The sequence below is a fragment of the Oncorhynchus tshawytscha genome, linkage group LG30 (genome assembly GCF_018296145.1).
Source record: "Oncorhynchus tshawytscha isolate Ot180627B linkage group LG30, Otsh_v2.0, whole genome shotgun sequence".
In the NCBI taxonomy this organism is placed as follows: Eukaryota; Metazoa; Chordata; class Actinopteri; order Salmoniformes; family Salmonidae; genus Oncorhynchus; species Oncorhynchus tshawytscha.
The window spans coordinates 24,978,844-25,001,943 of NC_056458.1; the positions used below are offsets into that span (position 1 = coordinate 24,978,844).

At 44.8% G+C, this 23,100-nt stretch overlaps 1 protein-coding gene across 1 annotated transcript in view; it reads left to right on the plus strand.

Moving 5' to 3' along the window:
• The window catches only part of LOC112228529 (collagen alpha-1(XXVI) chain), a 62,030-nt gene that overhangs the window by 25,464 nt on the left and 13,466 nt on the right, over positions 1–23,100 (plus strand). The window contains exons 4-7 of the mRNA XM_024393926.1: positions 20,968–21,029; positions 21,167–21,299; positions 21,493–21,600; positions 21,987–22,109. Coding sequence (XP_024249694.1) covers positions 20,968–21,029; positions 21,167–21,299; positions 21,493–21,600; positions 21,987–22,109 — 426 coding nt within the window. The remainder of the gene's footprint in view (positions 1–20,967; positions 21,030–21,166; positions 21,300–21,492; positions 21,601–21,986; positions 22,110–23,100) is intronic.

Sequence of the window (23,100 nt, forward strand, 5' to 3'; positions counted from 1 at the left end):
CGCGTTATCGTATTGTTTGTGTTTATTCGTTTATTAAACATGTATCAAAATTACCACGCTGCATTTTGGTCCGATCCTTGCTACACCTCCTCTTCAGAGGAGTAGATAGAAGAAAACCGTAACATGAGCATTTAAAATTTGACATACTTTTAAGCGTTCGAGCTGAGCAATGTGTCAAACGCTCTGAGCAGGTAGGTCTCCTCTCACCAGGATAAAGTCTGCCAGATCCACCCACCTCAGTTTCCATCTCTGACTCTTGACTCAGTCAGATGATACCACCACTCTATGCTAACTGGTGGTGCATAATGCAGTAATATAGTAGATCAAGAACAATGGGGCCCAATTCAGACTTTTGACATTTGTGACCAACCGTCTTGATTATGTCTTATGTAGCAACATTTGAAATTGTGTTTTTTACATTGGAAAAAAGCAGAGACACAGAGCTACAAAATGGTATATCATACACTGCATTTGAGGAACAATGGGGAAGTAATTCTGCTTTGATAAACGTGTAACCTCACTTTTGAGAAAATGGCTTTTGAATGTTTTTGTACCTACTGGAGAGCTCTCCTTTGTCTACATCCATTCAGCATTGTTCACACCCTCTTAAGCTTTAGCCCCCACCCAAACTCTGACCATTTTACTCACCCTAGCAGAGCTGGTTAGACTGTTTTCATGTTATCCAGAGCATTGGTGACTGTAATTGTGCTGCTGGCAACAATTGAATGATGCTTTTTTTGCTGACATTTACTGATGCCGGCCATATTCAACAGGTGTTGAGTGTTCGTAAATTCATTAGTTATTCTGTGCTCTGGCACACTGACGAGAGTGCCCTGAATCGGAGTAAATGGCCAGACTGAATTTATGAATGCACCCAAAATTGTTACTTGCATAGTGACATGTAGCTAGCTAGCTAAACAATTAACCATAATCCCAACTCATGACGTTACTACCCTAAATACTTTATGTAAAAATTTGAAATGTGTAATATCTGAGAATGTAGCTAGCTAGACTATCTCATCTGTGGTCTGAAATCGGAGTAGAAAGCCAGAGCGAATTCTCCAGCTAACGTTATGTCTATCAACAGTTGTTGCAGTGACATTCTATTGAAATGGACACTTGCATAGTGGAGTATTTTGGTCAGACATGTAGCTAGCTAGCTAAACAATGAATCATAATCCCATCTCATGACATTACTACCCTGTATGAAATTGCAGGTAGCTAAACAACCAAGTTCAATGTTAGCTAGCTAACATTAGGCTATAACTAGCCAAGTAAATGTCTGAGATGCGACTAATAAGATCATACACGTAACGTTAGCTAGTGAGCCAGCCAGCTAATGTTAGCTAGCAGTACATTTTAACTTGAAATGAAAAGACAATGTCAAAATTAAAAATGTGTAATGTCAGAAAATATTGGTGGATAGACTATCTCACCCATTATTTGAAATTGGAGTAGAAAGCCAGAGTGAATTTACCAGCTAACGTTACGTCTATCAACGGTTGTTGCAGTGACATTCTTTTGAAATGGATACTTCGCATAGTGGAGACTTTTGTGAAGCTAGCTAGCTACCTTGATTTAACCAGGCAGGCAAGTTGGGAACAAGTTCTCATTTACAATTGCGACCTGGCCAAGATAAAGCAAAGCAGTTCGACACATACAACAACACAGAGTTACACATGGAGTAAAACAAACATACAGTCAATAATATTGTAGAAAAATACGTCTATTTACAATGTGAGCAAATGAGGTGAGATAAGGGAGGTAAAGGCCAAGTTGGCGAAGTAAATACAATATAGCAAGTAAAACACTGGAATGGTAGATTTGCAGTGGAAGAATGTGCAAAGTAGAAATAATGGGGTGCAAAGGAGCTAAATAAATAAATACAGTAGAGGAAGAGGTAGTTTTTTTGGGCTAAATTATAGATGGGCTATGTACAGGTGCAGTAATCTGTGAGCTGCTCTGACAGCTGGTGCTTAAAGCTAGTGTTGTGACGTTGTATTAGTTAATGTGACAACTGTTGCTCATCGAATGATTACAAGTTTCTAATTACGTGATTAACTGAATCAAACAATTATTAACTCATTAACCTGGGGCACCATGGGAAAACTAGTTTTTATTGAGTTTCTATTTCCCAAATTAACTCAAAGAATATCAGAATATGTAACGGCCGTTGTTGGTGGAAGAAGGTGAGGACCAAGGTGTAGCGTGGTATGTGTCCATATTTATTAGAATGAACACGGAAATAACAAAAATAACAAAGAGAAATGACCGAAAACAGTTCTGGCTGGTGCAGACACACAACAGAAAACAGAGAATAATCACTCATGAAACACAATAGAAAACAGGCTCCCTAAATATGGTTCTCAGTCAGGGAGAACGATTGACAGCTGCCTCTGATTTGAGAACCATACCAGGCCTAACACAGAACCCAACTCACGCCCTGACCATACTAAAACAAAGACATAACAAAAGAACTAAGGTCAGAACGTGACAGAATATTGATTTTACAACAGCCGCTAATTAACCAGTTTCCTCTATCAGTCTCATAATCTGAACATCGTATAGCCCTTGAATCTGCACGGACCCGGGTCCCACTAATGAATTCGCACCACACCAATCTTAGTTGAATATTTATTTACTAAAAAGCTAAAATGATGATAAAAGATACGCATAGACAAAACACATTATAGGCTATTGATTAGAACTTAGTATAACGGGCCAACACGCTATGGCGCGTGTTATCCACAATGGGAATTTCAAAAGAGAGAACAGAAAGAAGTACACAAGAAATATACATTTGGGTGAATTTGTCAGCTATGCTATTTTAACCCTAGCCTTGCCTCAAACTGCCACTCTTATGGGTCAGAATACAATGATGTAATTACGTGGTGATGATCTCCAGGGATTTTCTGCGTGGACCGTTCCGCTGTTCGATGACGCACTTCTCCTGCGCACCTCCCTGCTCGTCCTCCCGGTGTCAGTGTCCTTTTTGACGTAGGAGTCTGTTCCCTCACCCCTTTCTCTGGAAGGGGTCTTCTGAGGACAGACGGCCCTGTAGCTCAGAGCTCACAGCGTAGGAATTAAACCCTTTAGATACCACGATTCGATTTGAGATGGAGGCTAGGTGGTTCAACTTGAATTCACCCGCTTAGACACAGCTACTCATCCGTAGCTTGGGTAGAAAAGGATTTCTTTGTCCTCAAACTTGCGTTGCGTTCTGGGTTGGTTGACTTTTTCAGACCCTGCTGCAGCTGGGGTCACGTAGTCCTGTTGTAAATTCTATACTCACAGGTTTTATACCCTTGGGTCAGAAGTGGGCGTAGCCGCCTTTAGGGCAATTCTCTGGGCGTACCAAGTTAATGATTCAAGGGTTAGGTTTTTCTCAAATCCCATTTTAGACAACTAACTTAACATTTCATCTTCCCCAAAACATTTTCTTTGATTTGGATGTTTTCCATACAACGTACAATGTATAAACATCAAACATATACTAGGAAAACCCTTCACATTACAATGTTTTCGTAATAACGTCATCTATTAACCTTTAATAACAGAAAAAAAATGACATACATTTTCATAGTCCATCTATCGTCATGACCACCATTGTGGCTGACGGAAACCATTGTTCCAAAGTCCCTTTATTTCATGTTTAATGTTCTGAGGCTGGTTCTCCATAGTAACGGGACAAAGGAATTTGTCTGTGGCCTGAGATTTACCAGGGCCATGAGGGGCCATAATACCCCCCGCATCATCAGAACCCTAGATCTCTCCTCCTCTGTTGGGGTTGAAAGATAATCTGTAGGGTTGTGGTCTCCTGTAACCTGACCTGATCAAGACAGTCATGACACTAGTGAGGGAGATAAGTGTTTCGAGTTTCAGAGATTTTTGTAGTTTGTTCTAGTCATTGGCAGCAGAGAACTGGAAGGAGATGCAGCCAAAGGAGGAATTGGCTTTGGGTGTGACCAGAGAGATATACCTGCTGGAGCGCATGCTACAGGTGGGTGCTGCTATGGTGACCAGCGAGCTGAGATAAGGGAGGACTTTACCTAGCAGGGTCTTGAAGAAGACCTGGAGCCAGTGGGTTTGGTGACTAATATGAAGTGAGGGACAGCCAACGAGAGCGTACAGGTCGCAGTGGTGGGTAGTATATGGGGCTTTGGTGACAAAACGGATGGCACTGTGATAGACTGCATCCAATTTATTGAGTAGGGTATTGGAGGCTATCTTGTAAATGACATTTACAGACAGTTTACAGTCTAACCAGACTCCTAGGTATTTGTAGTTGTCCACATATTCTAAGTCAGAACTGTCCAGAGTAGTGATGCTGGATGGGCGGGCAGGTGCTGTGATCGGTTGAAGAGCATGCATTTAGTTTTACTTGTATTTAAGAGCAGTTGGAGGCCACGGAAGGAGAGTTGTATGGCATTGAAGCTTGTCTGGAGGTTAGTTAACACAGTGTCCAAAGAAGGGCCAGAAGTATACAGAATGGTGTTGTCTGCGTAGAGTTGGATCAAATATGTAATGTTAGCTAGCGAGCCAGCCAGCTAACATTAGCTAGCTAACAGTACACTTTAACTTGAAATGAAACCACTTTCTGTCAGAATTAGAAATGTCTACCCATCCCGTCACTAGTGCATAATGAGACAAGGACATCCCTGCCCGCCAAACCCAGACGATTGCTTATGCACCGCCCTATGGGTCTCCCGGTTGCAGCCGGCTGCAACAGAGCCTGCACTTGAACCCAGAATCTCTAGTGGAACAGCTAGCACTGCAGTGCAGTGCCTTAGACGAGTGCGCCACTCGGGAGGCCCTGTGACAATTATACATGTATGTGGGTATAACTAATGGTGGCTACCGATAGTGGCTAATATTTAACACGGTACAAAATGTAAAAAAATGCTGGTCCGACCAATCTGATTCCATGCTCCATGCTTCCATCACGCGGACTGGGATATGTTCCACATTGCGGCGAACAACAACATTGACGAATACGCTGATTCGGTGTGCGAGTTCATTAGAACGTGCATTGAAGATGTCGTTCCCATAGCAACGATTAAAACATTCCCAAACCAGAAAATTCAACGGCTCAGACACAAGAGGTATGTGGCAGGGTCTACAGTCAATCACGGATTACAAAAAGAAAACCAGCCCCGTCACAGACCAGGATGTCTTGCTCCCAGGCAGACTAAATCACTTTTTTGCCCGCTTTGAAGACAATACAGTGCCACTGACACGGCCCGCTACCAAAACATGCAGACTCTCCTTCACTGCAGCCGACGTGAGTAAAACATTTAAATGTGTTAACCCTCGCAAGGCTGCAGGCCCAGACGGCATCCCCAGCCGCGCCCTCACAGCATGCGCAGACCAGCTGGCTGGTGTGTTTACGGACATATTCAATCAATCCTTATCCCAGTCTACTGTTCCCACATGCTTCAAGAGGGCCACCATTGTTCCTGTTCCCAAGAAAGCTAAGGTAACTGAGCTAAACGACTACCGCCCGTAGCACTCACTTCGGTCATCATGAAGTGCTTTGAGAGACTAGTCAAGGACCATATCACCTCCACCCTACCTGACACCCTAGACCCACTCCAATTTGCTTACCGCCCAAATAGGTCCACAGACGATGCAATCTCAACCACACTGCACACTGCCCTAACCCATCTGGACACGAGGAACACCTATGTGAGAATGCTGTTCATCGACTACAGCTCAGCATTTAACACCATAGTACCCTCCAAGCTCGTCATCAAGCTCGAGACCCTGGGTCTTGACCCCGCCCTGTGCAACTGGGTACTGGACTTCCTGACGGGCCGCCCCCAGGTGGTGAGGGTAGGTAACAACATCTCCTCCCCGCTGATCCTCAACACTGGGGCCCCACAAGGGTGCGTTCTGAGCCCTCTCCTGTACTCCCTGTTCACCCACGACTGCGTGGCCACGCATGCCTCCAACTCAATCATCAAGTTTGCGGACGACACTACAGTGGTAGGCTTGATTACCAACAACGACGAGACGGCCTACAGGGAGGAGGTGAGGGCCCTTGGAGTGTGGTGTCAGGAAAATAACCTCACACTCAACGCCAACAAAACTAAGGAGATGATCCTGGACTTCAGGAAACAGCAGAGGGAGCACCCCCCTATCCACATCGATGGGACAGTAGTGGAGAGGGTAGTAAGTTTTAAGTTCCTCGGTGTACACATCACAGACAAACTGAATTGGTCCACCCACACAGACAGCATCGTGAAGAAGGCGCAGCAGCGCCTCTTCAACCTCAGGAGGCTGAAGAAATTTGGTTTGTCACCAAAAACACTCACAAACTTCTACAGATGCACAATCGAGAGCGTCCTGTCGGGCTGTATCACCGCCTGGTACGGCAACTGCTCCGCCCACAACCGTAAGGCTCTAAAGAGGGTAGTGAGGTCTGCACAACGCATCACCGGGGGCAAACTACCTGCCCTCCAGGACACCTACACCACCCGATGTCACAGGAAGGCCATAAAGATCATCAAGGACAACAACCACCCGAGCCACTGCCTGTTCACCCCGCTATCATCCAGAAGGCGAGGTCAGTACAGGTGCATCAAAGCTGGGACCGAGAGACTGAAAAACAGCTTCTATCTCAAGGCCATCAGACTGTTAAACAGCCACCACTAACATTGAGTGGCTGCTGCCAACACACTGACTCAACTCCAGCCACTTTAATAATGGGAATTGCTGGAAATTGATGTAAAATATATCACTAGCCACTTTAAACAATGCTACTTAATATAATGTTTACATACCCTACATTATTCATCTCATATGTATATACTGTACTCTATCATCTACTGCATCTTTATGTAATACATGTATCACTAGCCACTTTAAACTATGCCACTTTGTTTACATACCCTACATTACTCATCTCATATGTATATACTGTACTCGATACCATCTACTGCATCTTGCCTATGCCGTTCTGTACCATCACTCATTCATATATCTTTATGTACATATTCTTTATCCCTTTACACTTGTGTGTATAAGGTAGTAGTTTTGGAATTGTTAGGTTAGATTACTCGTTGGTTATTACTGCATTGTCGGAACTAGAAGCACAAGCATTTCACTACACTTGCATTAACATCTGCTAACCATGTGTATGTGACAAATACATTTGATTTGATTGTAAATCACAGTGCATGGAGAAGTGTTTTTTTCTATCGGACAAAAATAAAGTCAATGTTGTTCCACTTGGAACTCAACCTTATTCAAAATGTCATTGCTCATAAAAGTAGTGGAATTGTGAGGGAATTAAGTCAAGGTCAGAAAACCACATATCTGGGCCTCCTGAGTAGTAGCGCAGCGGCCGGGATTGCGAGTCCCATAGGGTGGCGCACAATGGGACCTGTGTTGTCCAGGATAGGAAGGGTTTGGCCAGGGGGGCTTTACTTGGCTCATTGTGCTCTAGTGACTGCTTGTGGCGGGCTGGGTGCCTGCAGGCTGACCTTGGTCATCAGGTGTTTCCTCTGACACATTGATGTGGCTGGCTTCCGGGTTAAGTAGCGGGGTTTGGAGAGTCATATTTTGGAGGACGTATGACTCGACCATCGCCTCCTGAGCTCGTTGGAGAGTTGCAGCGATGAGACAAGATAGAAACGGGGGTTAATTATTATTAATTGTAAACACACCACCATACCTTTTTTAATATATTTTTTTTATCTCCACCCCAACCTAATAGCGGGTGAATAGCATGCTGTTCTCATGCTTAAATTCAAGGTCAGAATACACGTATTGTTCAGCCCCATATTTCATGGATTGAATGTGATAATGGCAACTTTCAGGATGAAAAAAAGCATTGTATTTTTGATTCATCAATATATTTTGTGCATAAAGGGTCTTCAAACCTATTTTTTATGATTCATACAGCATATACTTTACTAACACCTAAATGTGCCTAAATAATCAACAAAATCTGAGTATTTTTTTAATCTACCAGTTAGTGCTGAAATGGAGACAAATAGGCAAAAAAGCACCAGTCAAAAGTTTGGACACACTTACTCATTCAAGGGTTTTTCTTTATGTGTACTATTTTCTACTTTGTAGAATAATAGTGAAGACATCAAGGCGAAGGGTGTCTACTTTGAAGAACCTCAAATATAAAACAATATTTGGATTTGTTTAACACTTTTTTGGCTACTACATGATTCCGTATGTGTTATTTCATAGTTTTGATGTCTTGAAAATTATTCTACAATGTAGAAAATAGTAAAAATAAAGAAAAACCCTTGAATGAGGAGGTGTTATTATAATTAGCCCAGCTTTATCAATGAGGGAGACAGGGTTCATGCTGGTGTTTTTATGCCCTGAACTGCAAAGCAACATCTCCAGAAACCTCTTCCTACACAACTATGTGTCTGTGTGTTTGTTCCATGAGTGTGGTGAGTTTTGAGGGTATTGAAATGCACTTTTCACCCTGATGATGCTTAATAAGTACTCATCTGTTCCTCTACTCATGTCGGTGTGTGTGTGTGTGTGTGTATGGGCATATGTGTGATGTGTGGTGTCTACATTTTAAATCGTCAACTGTCCTTATTGTCTGATTACTGCCTCTTGCAAAGCAGTGAAGTTGCTGGCAATGATTTCCAATGGGTCCTCCAACCCCAGACATCCATCTGGAAAAAGTATTCACCTCTCTGGGTCTGCATACTTCATTGTCTTCAGGGGGTCTCTCTCTCACTGCTGACTGAAGAGAACATCTGTATTTTCCACCACCTCTTCCCTGTCCAGTGTTCTGAAAGTAGACCTTTACCCAGTGATACACTATATCTTAGGAAAAGCACGCCTGGGTTTCGACCAGACAGTCAGTGCCAGAATCTTGGACTCTAGGCGCACTTCATCTTTTGAAATGCGACCCTTATAGACTTACCTGACCCTCAGAGCCATGGAGCATCGACAAGCACCATCAAGGTCAACAGTTCATAAATCTCTTACTCTGGAAGAGGAAGAAAGGAGGAGACGTGTACAGTTACTGTACAGAATCTGTAACAAAGTAAGACAAACAAAAAAAATACATCAAGAGGTAAAGCTATCACAGGACTATGCAGCATAACGGCTTTAAAAGACAAGATGGATCCACCCTAATAGCTATACCACATGAGATGAAAAATACTAGCAGGTGTGGAAGATAAGTTATCCGTCTACAAGGCTGTTTCTGATTGGTATCTTCCTCATATAGACATAGGAATTTGGGGGAAATCCTATAGTTGAAATTATATTGTACTGGCACTGAAATTACACCCCCCCCCCCCCCTCCATTGTCAAAATGCAGCATTGGGCCAGATCCTAACTTGAGAGGTGCACACATAACTTTTGTGTAATCATGCGTTGATGACAAGTATAGTCCTTCTGGATGTAGTCTGCCTAACAAAGCCATGGTGCCAAATTACAGCCTTTGACTCTTGAAGTTTGTTCCTATTCTGTGGAGCCAGTTTCTTCACTTCTGCCCATCCTGCGCCCCCACCCTCGACCTGTGAGGCAGCAGCAGGAGGAGGTTCTGTGGTTCAGGTCAGGATATGGCTGAGGGTTTCTCATCACAACCTGGTTTTAGAGCATTTTGTATTATTCTGTACGTAAATCCGAGACACTCTATTTAATATGATATGTTAGGGGGTGACAGGTAGCCTAGTGGTTAGGGCATTGGGCCAGTAATTGAAAAGTTGCTCGATCAAATCCCCGAGCTGACAAGGTAAAAATCTGTCGTTCTGCTCCTGAACAAGGCAGTTAATCCACTGTTCCTAGGCTGTCATTGTAAATAAGAATTTTTTATTAACTGACTTGGCTAATTAGATAAAGGTTAAAACAAATGTAAATGCATTTTGTATGGTATGTATTAATTTGTGGATGTATATCAAACATTTTGTATGATATGTTACAAATGACAAATTACAACTTTTACTGTTCCAGTGATAACAGTAAAAGGATGTTTTGTAACAGTAAAAGGATGTTTTATTTTTTCATTTTTTATTTCAACTTTTATTTAACCAGGTAGGCTAGTTGAGAACAAGTTCTCATTTACAACTGCGACCTGGCCAAGATAAAGCATAGCAGTGTGAACAGACAGCAACACAGAGTTACACATGGAGTAAACAATAAACAAGTCAATAACACAGTAGAATTTTTTAATTAAAAAAAGCAGTCTATATACATTGTGTGCAAAAGACATGAGAAAGTAGGCAAATAATTACAATTTAGCAGATTAACACTGGAGTGATAAATGATCAGATGGTCATGTGCAGGTAGAGATACTGGTGTGCAAAAGAGCAGAAAAGTAAATAAATAAAAACAGTATGGGGATGAGGTAGGTAAATTGGGTGGGCTATTTACCGATGGACTATGTACAGCTGCAGCGATCGGTTAGCTGCTCAGATAGCAGATGTTTAAAGTTGGTGAGGGAGATAAAAGTCTCCAACTTCAACGATTTTTGCAATTTGTTCCAGTCACAGGCAGCAGAGAACTGGAAGGAAAGGCGGCCAAATGAGGTGTTGGCTTTAGGGTTGATCAGTGAGATACACCTGCTGGAGCGCATGCTACAGGTGGGTGTTGCCATTGTGACCAGTTACCTGAGATGAGGCGGAGCTTTACCTAACATGGACTTGTAGATGACCTGGAGCCAGAAGGTCTGGCAACGAATATGTAGCGAGGGCCAGCTGACTAGAGCATACAGGTCGCAGTGGTGGGTGGTATAAGGTGCTTTAGTAACAAAGCACATGGCACTGTGATAAACTGCATCCAGTTTGCTGAGTAGAATATTGGAAGCCATTTTGTAAATGACATTGCCGAAGTCGAGGATCGGTAGGATATTCAGTTTTACTAGGGTAAGTTTGGCGGCGTGAGTGAAGGAGGCTTTGTTGCAAAATAGAAAGCCGATTCTAGATTTGATTTTGGATTGGAGATGTTTGATATGAGTCTGGAAGGAGAGCTTACAGTCTAGCCAGACACCTAGGTACTTATGATGTCCACATATTCTAGGTCGGAACCATCCAGGGTGGGGATGCTAGTTGGGCGTGCGGGTGCAGGTAGCGAACGGTTGAAAGCATGCATTTGGTTTTACTGGCGTTTAAGAGCAGTTGGAGGCCACGGAAGGAGTGTTGTATGGCATTGAAGCTCGTTTGGAGGTTAGATAGCACAGTGTCCAAGGAAGGGCCAGAAGTATACAGAATGGTGTCGTCTGTGTACAGGTGGATCAGGGAATTGCCCGCAGCAAGAGCGACATCATTGATATATACAGAGAAAAGAGTCGGCCCGAGAATTGAACCCTGTGGCACCCCCATAGAGACTGCCAGAGGACCGGACAACATGCCCTCCGATTTGACACACTGAACTCTGTCTGCAAAGTAGTTGGAGAACCAGGCAAGGCAGTCATTAGAAAAACCGAGGCTACTGAGTCTGCCGATAAGAATATGGTGATTGACAGAGTCGAAAGTCTTGGCCCGGTCGATCTCAGACGATATGAAAGAGAGGTTGAACAGGCTGGTAATAGGGGTTGCGACAATGGCGGCGGATAGTTTCAGAAATAGAGGGTCCAGATTGTCAAGCCCAGCTGATTTGTACGGGTCCAGGTTTGCAGCTCTTTCAGAACATCTGCTATCTGGATTTGGGTAAAGGAGAAGCTGGGGAGGCTTGGGCAAGTAGCTGCGGGGAGGTGGAGCTGTTGGCCGAGGTTGGAGTAGCCAGGAGGAAGGCATGGCCAGCCGTTGAGAAATGCTTGTTGAAGTTTTCGATTATCATGGATTTATCGGTGGTGACCGTGTTACCTAGCCTCAGTGCAGTGGGCAGCTGGGAGGAGGTGCTCTTGTTCTCCATGGACTTTACAGTGCCCCAGAACCTTTTGGAGTTAGAGCTACAGGATGCAAATTTCTGCGTGAAAAAGCTGGCCTTTGCTTTCCTGACTGACTGCGTGTATTGGTTCCTGACTTCCCTGAACAGTTGCATATCGCGGGGACTTTTTGATGCTATTGCAGTCCGCCACAGAATGTTTTTGTGCTGGTCGAGGGCAGTCAGGTCTGGAGTGAACCAGGGGCTAAATCTGTTCTTAGTTCTGCATTTTTTGAACGGAGCATGCTTATTTGAGATGGTGAGGAAGTTACTTTTAAAGAATAACCAGGCATCCTCTACTGACGGGATGAGGTCCATGTAATTCCAGGATACCCCGGCCAGGGCAATTAGAAAGGCCTGTTCAATAACAATTTATAAGATGAACATCTAGCAACCCAAAGGTTGCGAGTTCCAATCCCATCACGGACAACTTTAGCATTTTAGCTAATTAGCAACTTTGCACCTACTTACTACTTTTGAGCTACTTTGAAATTACCAACCTTAACCTTAACTTTAGCCCTAACCTTAACCCCTATCCCTAACCCCTAGCCTAGCTAACATTAGCATTAGCCATCTAGCCACCGAGCTAACGTCAGCCACGACAAATTAGAATTTGTAACATATCATACGTTTTGCAAATTCGCAACATACAGTACAAATTGCAATTCGTAACATTTTGTACGCATTGCAGTTCGTAACATATCATAAGAATTGTAGTTCGTAACATATTCAATTAAATGGATGATGCACATCCACAAATTAATGCATACCATTAATACATACCATAACAAACATAAGATATCATACCAATTGGAGCGTCTCGGATTTACATTTACTATGTTACATCTACCCCTAAGTCCAGCTCGGGGATTCGATTCAGAAAACTTTATAGGTAAGACCAGTAACTGAAAAGTTGCTGGATCGAATCCCCAAGCTGACAAGGTAAAAAATCTGTCATTCTGCCCCTGAGCTAGGCAGTTAACCCACTGTTCCCTGGGCGCCGAAGACGTGGATGTCGATTAAGGCAGCCCTCCGCACATCTCTGATTCAGAGGTGTTGGGTTAAATGCAAAGACACATTTCAGTTAAACGTATTCAGTTGTACAACTGACTAGGTATCTCCCTTTATATAGCCATTTTATTTTGTACGTCATTGTTATTCTTTGTTTACTGTGTATTTATTCCTCTTGGTCGATGGTGTAGCAGTGCGGCAATAGAGGCGTGACAGCGCATCCGGCTTCACATTCTTGGACCCCGAGTGGTAGGAGATGATGAAGTTAAATAGGGGGAATAGCAGGGTCCATCGAGTTTGCCTGGAGTTTAGGCGCTTGGTGGTGAGGAGATATTCCAGGTTCTTGTGATCTGTCCATAATATGAATGGGTGTTCCGCCCCCTCCAACCAGTGCCTCCACTCCAACGTCATCTTCACCACCAGAATTTCCTGGTTACCTAAGTCTTAATGCCTTTCCATGGGGTTGAGACGATGGGAGAGGAAAGTGCAAGGATGCAGCTTTTTGTCTTGGGCCGAACGCTGGGACAGGACAGCCCCCACTCCAACGTCCGAGGCTTCGACCTCCACAATGAACTGCCAGGACGGATCTGGATGGATTAGGATGGGGGCGGTAATGAATTGGTGTTTGAGGTCCAAGAATGGCTGGTCTGCAGCTGGAAACCATGTAAACAGGACCTTGGGAGAGGTGAGTGCTGACAGGGGGAAATCCCGGGTGCTGTAGCCCCGGATGAACTGGCAGTAGAAATTGGCAAACCCCAGGAAGCGTTGCGACAGCACTCTGGAGGTGGGTTGCGGCCAATCCACCACCGCTCTCTCCTTTTCAGGATCCAATTGGATGTTGCCTGCAGCAATGATGTACCCCAGGAAGGAGATGGTGGATTGATGGAATTCGCATTTTTCCACTTTGGCGTACAGCTGGTTCTCCTGAAGACGCTAGAAGACTTGTCTGACATGGAGGACATGTTCTTGAGCCGAGTGGTAAAACACGAGAATGTCATTAAGGTAGAGGAATACGAACCGGTTCAACATGTCCTGGGGAGCGTTATGTACCAGGGCCTGGAACACAGCAGGAGGGTTGATCAGTCCGAATGGCATCACCAGGTATTCATAGGTTCCGCTAGCCATGTTAAAGGCGGTCTTCCACTCATCTCCTTCCCGGAACCATACCAGATGGTAGGCGTTCCGGAGGTCCAACTTGGAGAAGATGGTAGCCCCCTGGAGAAGCTCGAAAGCCGAGGCAAGGAGTGGAAGCGGGTAACGTTTTTTAACTGTGATGTCATTCAGGCCCCGGTAGTCGATACGCGGATGAATGGTTTTGACCTACTCGTCAAAGAAGAACCCTGTGCCGGCGTGGGAGGCAGAAGGATGGATACCCCCTGCAGCCAGGGAGTCCTCAATATAAGTCTCCATCGCCTTGGTCTCCAGACCTGACAGGGCATAAAGCCGCCGCTGAGGCGGTGTTGTGCCCAGGAGAAGGTTGATGGCGCAGTCATAGGTCTGATGCAAAGAAAGCGCGGTGGCACAGACCTTGCTAAAAACCTCCCGGAGGTCCTGGTACTCCGCGGGAATGGCAGAGAGGTTCGTGGCTTTTTCCAAGCCTGCAGGAAAATGTCCCGGGGCAGGCAGCGCCAACTTCAGGCAATGCCCATGGCAAAATGGGCTCCAACCCAGGGTTGAACCAGTAGCCCAGTCGATCAGGGGATTGTGCCTGCCTTTGGAGCCAGGAAAACCCCAATGCCACAGGTGCATGAGGGGATTGGATGGGCAGGAACTGCATAAACTCACTGTGATTACCCGACACTCTCAGGTTAATGGGACACGTGGTGTGGGTGACTCTGCCAATAGAGCGCCCATCCAACGCTCTGACATCCATGGGAATGGAGAGGGGTTGTGTGGGGATTCCCAGCTCCGACACCAGGGTAGCGTCCATAAAGCTCTCGTTGGCTCCGGAGTCTATGAGCACCCAGAGAGATTTGGACTGGTCACCCCACAACAGGGTAGCTCACCAGCGTACTTGTACAACAGGACAATTACCCAACAGACCTCCAAGCTGTGTAAGGGCTATTTGACCAAGAAGGAGAGTGATGGAGTGCTGCATCAGATGACCTGGCCTCCACAATCGCCCAACCTCAACCCAATTTAGATGGTTTAGGATGAGTTGGACAGTAAAGTGAAGGAAAAGCAGCCAACAAGTGCTCAGCATATGTGGGAACTCCTTCAAGATTTTTGGAAAAGAATTCCAGGTGAAGCTGGTTGAGAAAATGCCAAAAGTGTGCAAAGCTGTCATCAAGGCAAGGGCCTACTTTGAAGAATCTAAAATCTAAAATATTATTTGATTTGTTTCACACTTTTTTGGTTACTAGATGATTCCATATGTGTTATTTCATAGTTTTGATGTCTTCACTATTATTCTACAATGTATAAAATAGTAAAAATATAGAAAAACCATTGAATGAATAGGTGTATCCAAACTTTTGACTGGGACTGTATGTGGCGGCCAATGCCGTTTATGATGACCTTGTTTCCATTACAATATGTTGGATGACTGTTATTCATATACCATTCACCCAGTTCTATGTAACATTGATAGGTTAAGCCTACTACATGATAATCAAATTTTCCCTATAACCATCATGACGTTGCAACAACTTAGCCTATGAATGAAAGTTTACTATGTAGGTGCACAAAGGTTGAGAGAAACATTTGAGATGACAGACAGTGACACATGGACAGACAGTGACACATTCTATACCGCCTTGCACACTCTTGCATGCATCTAGCTTATCTAGGTGTAATCACTAGTCCAACAGTTGCAAATGAGAGTTTCTATTGGAAAGATTCAGGTATTTTTATCCGAGTTTTGTTTGCTTCCGTTTCAGAAAAGTTTTTCAACAGAATCGGCGGAATGAATACACCCCTGATCACGCATAAAGATTGGAAAGCTGCCACGGTCATCCCCCTCTTCAAAGACGCTCTAGAACCAAACTGTTACAGACCTATATCTATCCTACCCTGCCTTTCTAAGGTCTTCAAAAGCCAAGTTAACAAACAGATCACTGACCATTTCGAATCCCACCGTACCTTCTCCGTTATGCAATCTGGTTTCCGAGCTGGTCATGGGTGCACCTCAGCCACGCTCAAGGTCCTAAACGATATCATAACCGCCATTGATAAAAGACAATACTGTGCAGCCATATTCATCAACCTGGCCAATGCTTTCGACTCTGTCAATTACCGCATTCTTAGCGGCAGACTCAACAGCCTTGGTGTCTCAAATGACTGCCTCGCCTGGTTCACCAACTACTTCTCAGACAGAGTTCAGTGTGTCAAATCGGAGGGCCTGTTGTCCGAACCTCTGGCAGTCTTTATGGGGGTGCCACAGGGTTCAATTCTCGGGCCGACTCTCTTCTCTGTATACATCAATGATGTTGCTCTCGCTGCTGGTGATTCTTTGATCCACCTCTACTCAGATGACACCATTCTGCATACTTCTGGCCCTTCTGTGGACACTGTGTTACCTAACCTCCAGATGAGCTTCAATGCCATACAACTCTCCTTCCGTGGCCTCCAACTGCTCTTAAATGCAAGTAAAACTAAATGCAGGCTCTTCAACCGATCACTGCCCGCACCTGCCCGCCCGTCTAGCATCACTACTCTGGACGGTTCTGACTTATTTGGACAACTACAAATACCTAGCTGTCTGGTTAGACTGTAAACTCTCCTTCCAGACTCACATTAAGCATCTCCAATCCAAAATTAAATCTAGAATCAGCTTCCTATTTCACAACAAAGCATCCTTCACTCATGCTGCCAAACATACCCTCGTAAAACTGACTATCCTACCGATCCTTGATGTCATTTACAAAATAGCCTCCAACACTCTACTCAGCAAATTGGATGCAGTCTATCACAGTGCCATCCGGTTTGTCACCAAAGCCCCATATACTACCCACCACTGCAGCCTGTATGCTCTCGTTGGCTGGCCCTCACTTCATAATCGTCGCCAAACCCACTGGCTCCAGGTCATCTGTAAGTCTTTGCTAGGTAAAGCCCCGCCTTATCTCAGCTCACTGGTCACCATAGCAGCACCCAACTGTAGCACACACTCCAGCAGGTATATTTCACTGGTCACCCCCAAAGTCAATTCCTCCTTTGGCTGCGTTTCCTTCCAGCTCTCTGCTCCCAATGACTGGAACAAATTGCAAAAATCACTGAAGCTGGAGACTCATATCTCCCTCGCTAACTTTAAGCATCAGCTGTCAGAGCAGCTTACAGATCATTGCACCTGTACATAGCCCATCTGTAAATAGCCCATTCAACTATCTCATCCCCATATTGTTATTTTTTTGTTGTTGCTCCTTTGCACCCCAGTATCTCTACTTGCACATTCATCTTCTGCACATCTACTGTATCACTCCAGTGTTTAATTGCTAAATTGTAATTATTTTGCCACTATGGCCTATTTTTTGCCTTATCTCCCTAATCTTCCCTCATTTGCACACACTGTATATAGACTTTTCTATTGTGTTATTGACTGTATGTCTGTTTATTCCATGTGTAACGCTGTGTTGTTGTTGTTTTATACTTTATCTTGGCCAGGTCGCAGTTGTAAATGAGAACTTGTTCTCAACTGGCCTACTTGGTTAAATAAAGGTGAACAAAAAAAAAATCTGTTAATTTTCTTAGCAGCTACGTTGTATTCCTTCTTGCCTCTATACACTCTCCTCCTCTTACCTTTTTCCCTTTGTTTGTGAACGTCAGTGAATAACACATCAGCTGTATGTGACCAGTCAAAATAACCTTTCCATGCCAAACCATGTCATACACACAACCTACATTGTTATCCCTATATTAGCTAAAGTACCATCCTAGCCAACATAGCCAATAGAACTAATGTGTAAGTAAACCCACTATAATCATGCAGTAACGTTAGTGTGTAGTCAGTAACAGTTACACCGGCAGTCCCTGATGGCAATAAATTAATAAACCAAAAGCTTACCTTGACTTGGAAGAGTTCCATCTGTTGGGGCGGTATGCAAATTGGAGTGGGTCTAGGGTTTATGGGATAATGGTGTTGATGTGAGTCATGACCAGCCTTTCAAAACACTTCATGGCTACAGACATGAGTGCTACGGGTCGGTAGTCATTTAGGCAGGTTACCTTAGTGTTCTTGGGCACAGGGACTATGGTGGTCTGCTTAAAACATGTTGGTATTACAGACTCGGACAGGGAGAGGTTGAAAATATCAGTCAAGACACTTGCCAGTTCATTAGCGCATGTTCGCAGTACACATCATGCTAGCCCTGCAGCCTTGTGAATGTTGACCTGTTTAAAGGTCTTACTCACATCGGCTGCGGAGAGCGTGATCATACAGTCTTCTGGAACAGCTGGTGCTCTCATGCATGTTTCAAATCAAATCAAATTTATTTATATAGCCCCTCGTACATCAGCTGATATCTCAAAGTGCTGTCCAGAAACCCAGCCTAAAACCCCAAACAGCAAGCAATGTAGGTGTAGAAGCACGGTGGGTAGGAAAAACTCCCTAGAAAGGCCAAAACCTAGGAAGAAACCTAGAGAGGGACCAGGCTATGAGGGGTGGCCAGTCCTCTTCTGGCTGTGCCGGGTGGAGATTATAACAGAACATGGCCATTTCAGTGTTATTTGCCTCGAAGCGAGCATAGAAGTAGTTTAGCTCGTCTGGTAGGCTCGTGTCACTGGGCAGCTCTCGGCTGTGCTTCCCTTTGTAGTCTGTATTGGTTTGCAAGCCCTGCCACATCTGATGAGCATCGGAGCAGGTGTAGTATGGTTTAGTTCATTGCAAAACAGTGCGTTTCAATCAATTATTTGGTGACTTGAATATATTTAGTATAGTTCTATCTGATTTTTTTGTATTTTTATTAAATTCACTGAGCAGGATGGTCCTCTACTTCCTCCTCTGAGGAGCCTCCGCTGTACTGTAGACAGGGATAAAGTGACTAGGCAACAGGATAGATAATAGACAGCAGCAGGTGTGTGTGTGTGTGTGTGTGTGTGTGTGTGTGTGTGTGTGTGTGTGTGTCGTCAGTATGCATGTGTGAGCATGTTATGTGTGTGTGTGTGTGTGCAAGAGAGTTAGTGTAAAAAAGGGTTAATGTAGGTAGTCCTTGTAGCCATTTGGTTAGCTATTTAGCAGTCTTGTTTAGTAGTCTTATGACTTGGGGGTAGAAACTGTTCAGGGTCCTGTTAGTTCCAGACTTGGTGCATTGGTACCACTTGCCATGCGATAGCAGTCTATGGCTTGGGTGGCTGTAGTTTTTGACAATTTTGGGGGGCCTTCCTCTGACAAAGCCTGTTATAGAGGTCTTGGCAGGCAAGTAGCTCTGCCCCAGTGATGTACTGGGGCATACTCACCACCCTCTGTAGCACCTTGCGGTCGGGTGTCTTGCAGTTGCCGTAACAACCGATGATGCAGCCAGTCAAGATGCTCTCAATGGTGCAGCTGTAGACATTTTTGAGGATCTGAGGGCCCATGCCAAATCTTTTCAGCCTCCTGAGGGGGAAGAGGCGCTGTCGTGCCCTCTTTACAACTGTGTGGGTGTGTGTGGACCATGTTAATTCCTTAGTGATGTGGACACAGAGGAACTTAAAGCATTCAACCCTCTCCACTACAGCCCCATCGATGTGGATGGAGGCATGCTAGCCCCTCTGTTTCCTGTAGTCCACGATCAGCTCCTTTGTCTACTTAACCTACTGAAACTGTATGTAGGAATTATATTTCTTACAAGATTGAAAACATAGCCATGGAGAGAGGATTGGGAATTGACACTATCCTTGTGGTTGATCAAGGCAATGCCAGGCCTATGCTTAGAACGATCTTCATGAACTGCAGTGTTTTGTGTACATGACAGCAACTAAACTTCCTAAAAACAAATTGTGAATACAATTGGATTTGTGAAATTTTATATTGGATTTAAGTTTAAAATAACCGTGTAAACACATTTTCAAACAGTGTAATAATGTGTTTTAGGGTCTCTTTCTGATCTGTTGATAAAGTCGTCACATTCCCTTGTCTGTCTCTTGGCATCCCACCTCAGGTCTTGCAATGTTCCATGATTCCCAATCCCAGCACACACCACACCTTCCTAATGAGCTGAGAACAAGGTGATGAATTAGACCACCTTCACACTGATGTCACATTCATTACTAAGAGAACTGGAGGAAAAAACACAACTGTTAGGCCACTTATTAATAAGCACGTCCACAAGCATAATCAATGTATAATATATAATATAATAATAAAATATATAATATATTCCATTTAGCTTTTATCCAAAGCGACTTTAGCAGATGCTTTTATCCGTGGCTGGTGTGTCTGTCGGGCACTGGAGCGGGGCAGAGTGGCGTTGCAGTCTGAACACATGGCAGATGCCAAGTGTCAGACTGACAGAGAAGGACACTTTGGCCAGGAGTTGGTAGAATTGGCAAAGGAGAAGGGAAGGGTTTTTTCTTCAGCAAAGAGAGAAGATAAATGGTCAGGGAGTTTGCCAGGAAAGCTTCACGTCTCTCTCTTTCACTCTTCCTCCTATCTATCTATCTATCAATCTATCTTTCTATCTTTCTTTCTTTCTTTCTCTCTTTCTCTCTGTCTTTTTCTCCATCTCTCACCTCTCTCACCCTACTCTCTCTCCCTCTTTCCAGCCCATATGTCATCTGAGCAACGGGAGGTTGCTGTCTATCCATCCTGTGTCACCTTGGAAATGTGCTTCTGCTTTGACTGGCTCGCTTCATAATGTCTCAGCCACTACATAAACCCTCTCTCTCTACAAACAACACAGTCTGGGCCAACACAGTGCGTGTTTGTTTTCTCTTTTGTGGTAGTCTGGCTTAGGAAATGTGTGTCTTCTTATGTGAAACCAAGCCTGTCTTTTCTGATGTTTCCTACTATTGGAATTGCATTATTGCACATTGATGCACCATGAATTGGTATGGATGGATTGAAAGGACAAAGATGTGAGTCTTACCTGTTTCTGCCAACTTGAGAGTTAATCTAGTATCTCTAACTTGAAGCAACATGCTACACTGTATTACTTACTTACCTATATCTCTTTCTTTCTCTCTCCTTAGAGTGTATGAACTGTACTGGCTATGCTGATATGAATGATAGACTGAGTATGCTGGAATCCAAGGTAATCTTGCAGCAACCAAACCTGTCATTAAAACAGTATTACATACAGAACATGGATGTAATGAGACCTGATATTCTCAAAAATCTAGCTCCTATCTCAGCAGGACTGAACACTAATCTTCCTTCATTTTGTGTCAGATTGTGTTGCTGGAGGAGGCGGGACCACCACCTCTCCTATTCAGATACTCCCCAGATGGGTCATCAGATAACGAGGTTGGACTGGGAGCCCCCAAACCCACCCCCATCACTCCCCCCGCAATCGGACTACCAGGTGAGGCGCTTTACAGCAGGACCTCACTGAACCTCCGATGGTTAACTATTCACTTTTCTTCCTCCATAGTTTTATATGGCAACTGTTTGACTCTGTTGTGTTATAGATTTTCAGAAAAGTGCACCAAATGTTTAAAGAAGTGTCTGAATCGGGTGGAATTCTGACTGAGTTGTTAAATCGTTTGTTTTCCAAGGAGCCAGAGGCCTCCCAGGGCCAGCTGGACTCCCAGGTGTGGCGGGACCCCCTGGACGCACTGGAGAGACAGGCCTAGCAGGGAAAACTGGACCCATGGGACCCAGAGGTATAAGTCTTCCCCCCACCTCTGTATCTCACCCACACACTATCACTTGGGGCTCCCGAGTGGCGCAGAGGTCTAAGGCACTGCATCTCAGTGCAAGAGGCGTCACTCCAGTCCCTGGTTCGCATCCAGGCTGAATCACATCCGGCTGTGATTGGGAGTCCCATAGGGCGGCGCACAATTGGCCCAGCGTTGTCCGGGTTTGGCCGGAGTAGGCTGTCATTGTAAATAAGAATTTGTTCTTAACTGACTTGCCTAGTTAAATAAAGGTTCAATCAAATATAAAGGTACAAAGCAGTTTGACACTTGCACATGCACATGTTCACACATTAGATGTGTAAGGACAGTGTTGTGTTGTGTTGAGGCTGACTGTGTTCTGGCTCCCACAGGGCCCCAGGGCCAGCGAGGAGCCCAAGGGGAGAGAGGTGTACCTGGGCCAGCTGGGCCTCTGGGGCCAGCCTCTTCCTTCTCTCACAGAGCAGATGCGTTTGGTCTGAGGGAGCTGGGCCAGTGTGAGTATGCCTGCTACACCAATGAATTTAAGTCAAGAACTACAGAAAGAAATGTAAGCCATAGGCACTATAGGGATACCACATTCATTAGTATGATTGATTCATTCTGAAAGTGTTTCAGGAGTCTTGTGTGATTTTTGACCTCTTTCTTACCATTGACAGTTTGACATCTAGGACATTTTGAAATATCCATTATTTAAGGTGTTACATCTGCCCCTGCCACGCCCTCTAGTTCTCCTCCTGTGTCTCCCTAACCTGCCGCCACTCCCCCAGTGCTCTCTCCCTCCCTCTCTCTGTGTGGGTGTATCTGATTGTGTGAGTGGAGACAGGTATGCTGGAGTCAAAGCAGATCCCCACCAGCTGCAACCTGTTCCATAATCAAGACCTCTACAAATGCTCAGCCCTGCCACTTCCACACTGCCAGATCGTAGCCTCTGCTCAGTCAGTCTACATTTCAAGCCATTTGTTCCTGCATAGATCTTGCTATTCCTGTGGTGCCTGTTTTCCCTAGCCTGACGCTGCTTTTCTCTCTGCTACAGTTCTGTCCTCTCTGACTCTGGTCCCTGTCACCAGTCCCTCGTCTCGTCAGTCCTGCTTCCCTACCCTGGACCCCCGCTCTACTGCTTCCTTGGATTCCGCTCTGGACCTGCTTACCCTGCCCCTACTCCCCTTGCCCAAGCTGCAGCCTCAGTTCCTGGTTCCCTGCTACCCGCCCGAGCTCCCCCTGGCCTGCACCCCATCTTTTCAATAAATACATTGGTTACCTTATCCCTGTCTCCTCGTCTGAGTCTGCACTTGGGTTCACCTGCTCCACCCCGCGTAACAGTACGTTCTGGCCAAAAGATATGAACCAAGCAGACTTAGATCCTCTCCACCAAACCCTTGTTGGCCAAGGCGCCCTGCTCGAGCAACATGACCAAGCCCTGAGAACCCTTCTGGAGTTTTCATGGAGCCTTTCTGACCTGCAGGACCGAACCTTCACCCAGAGCTC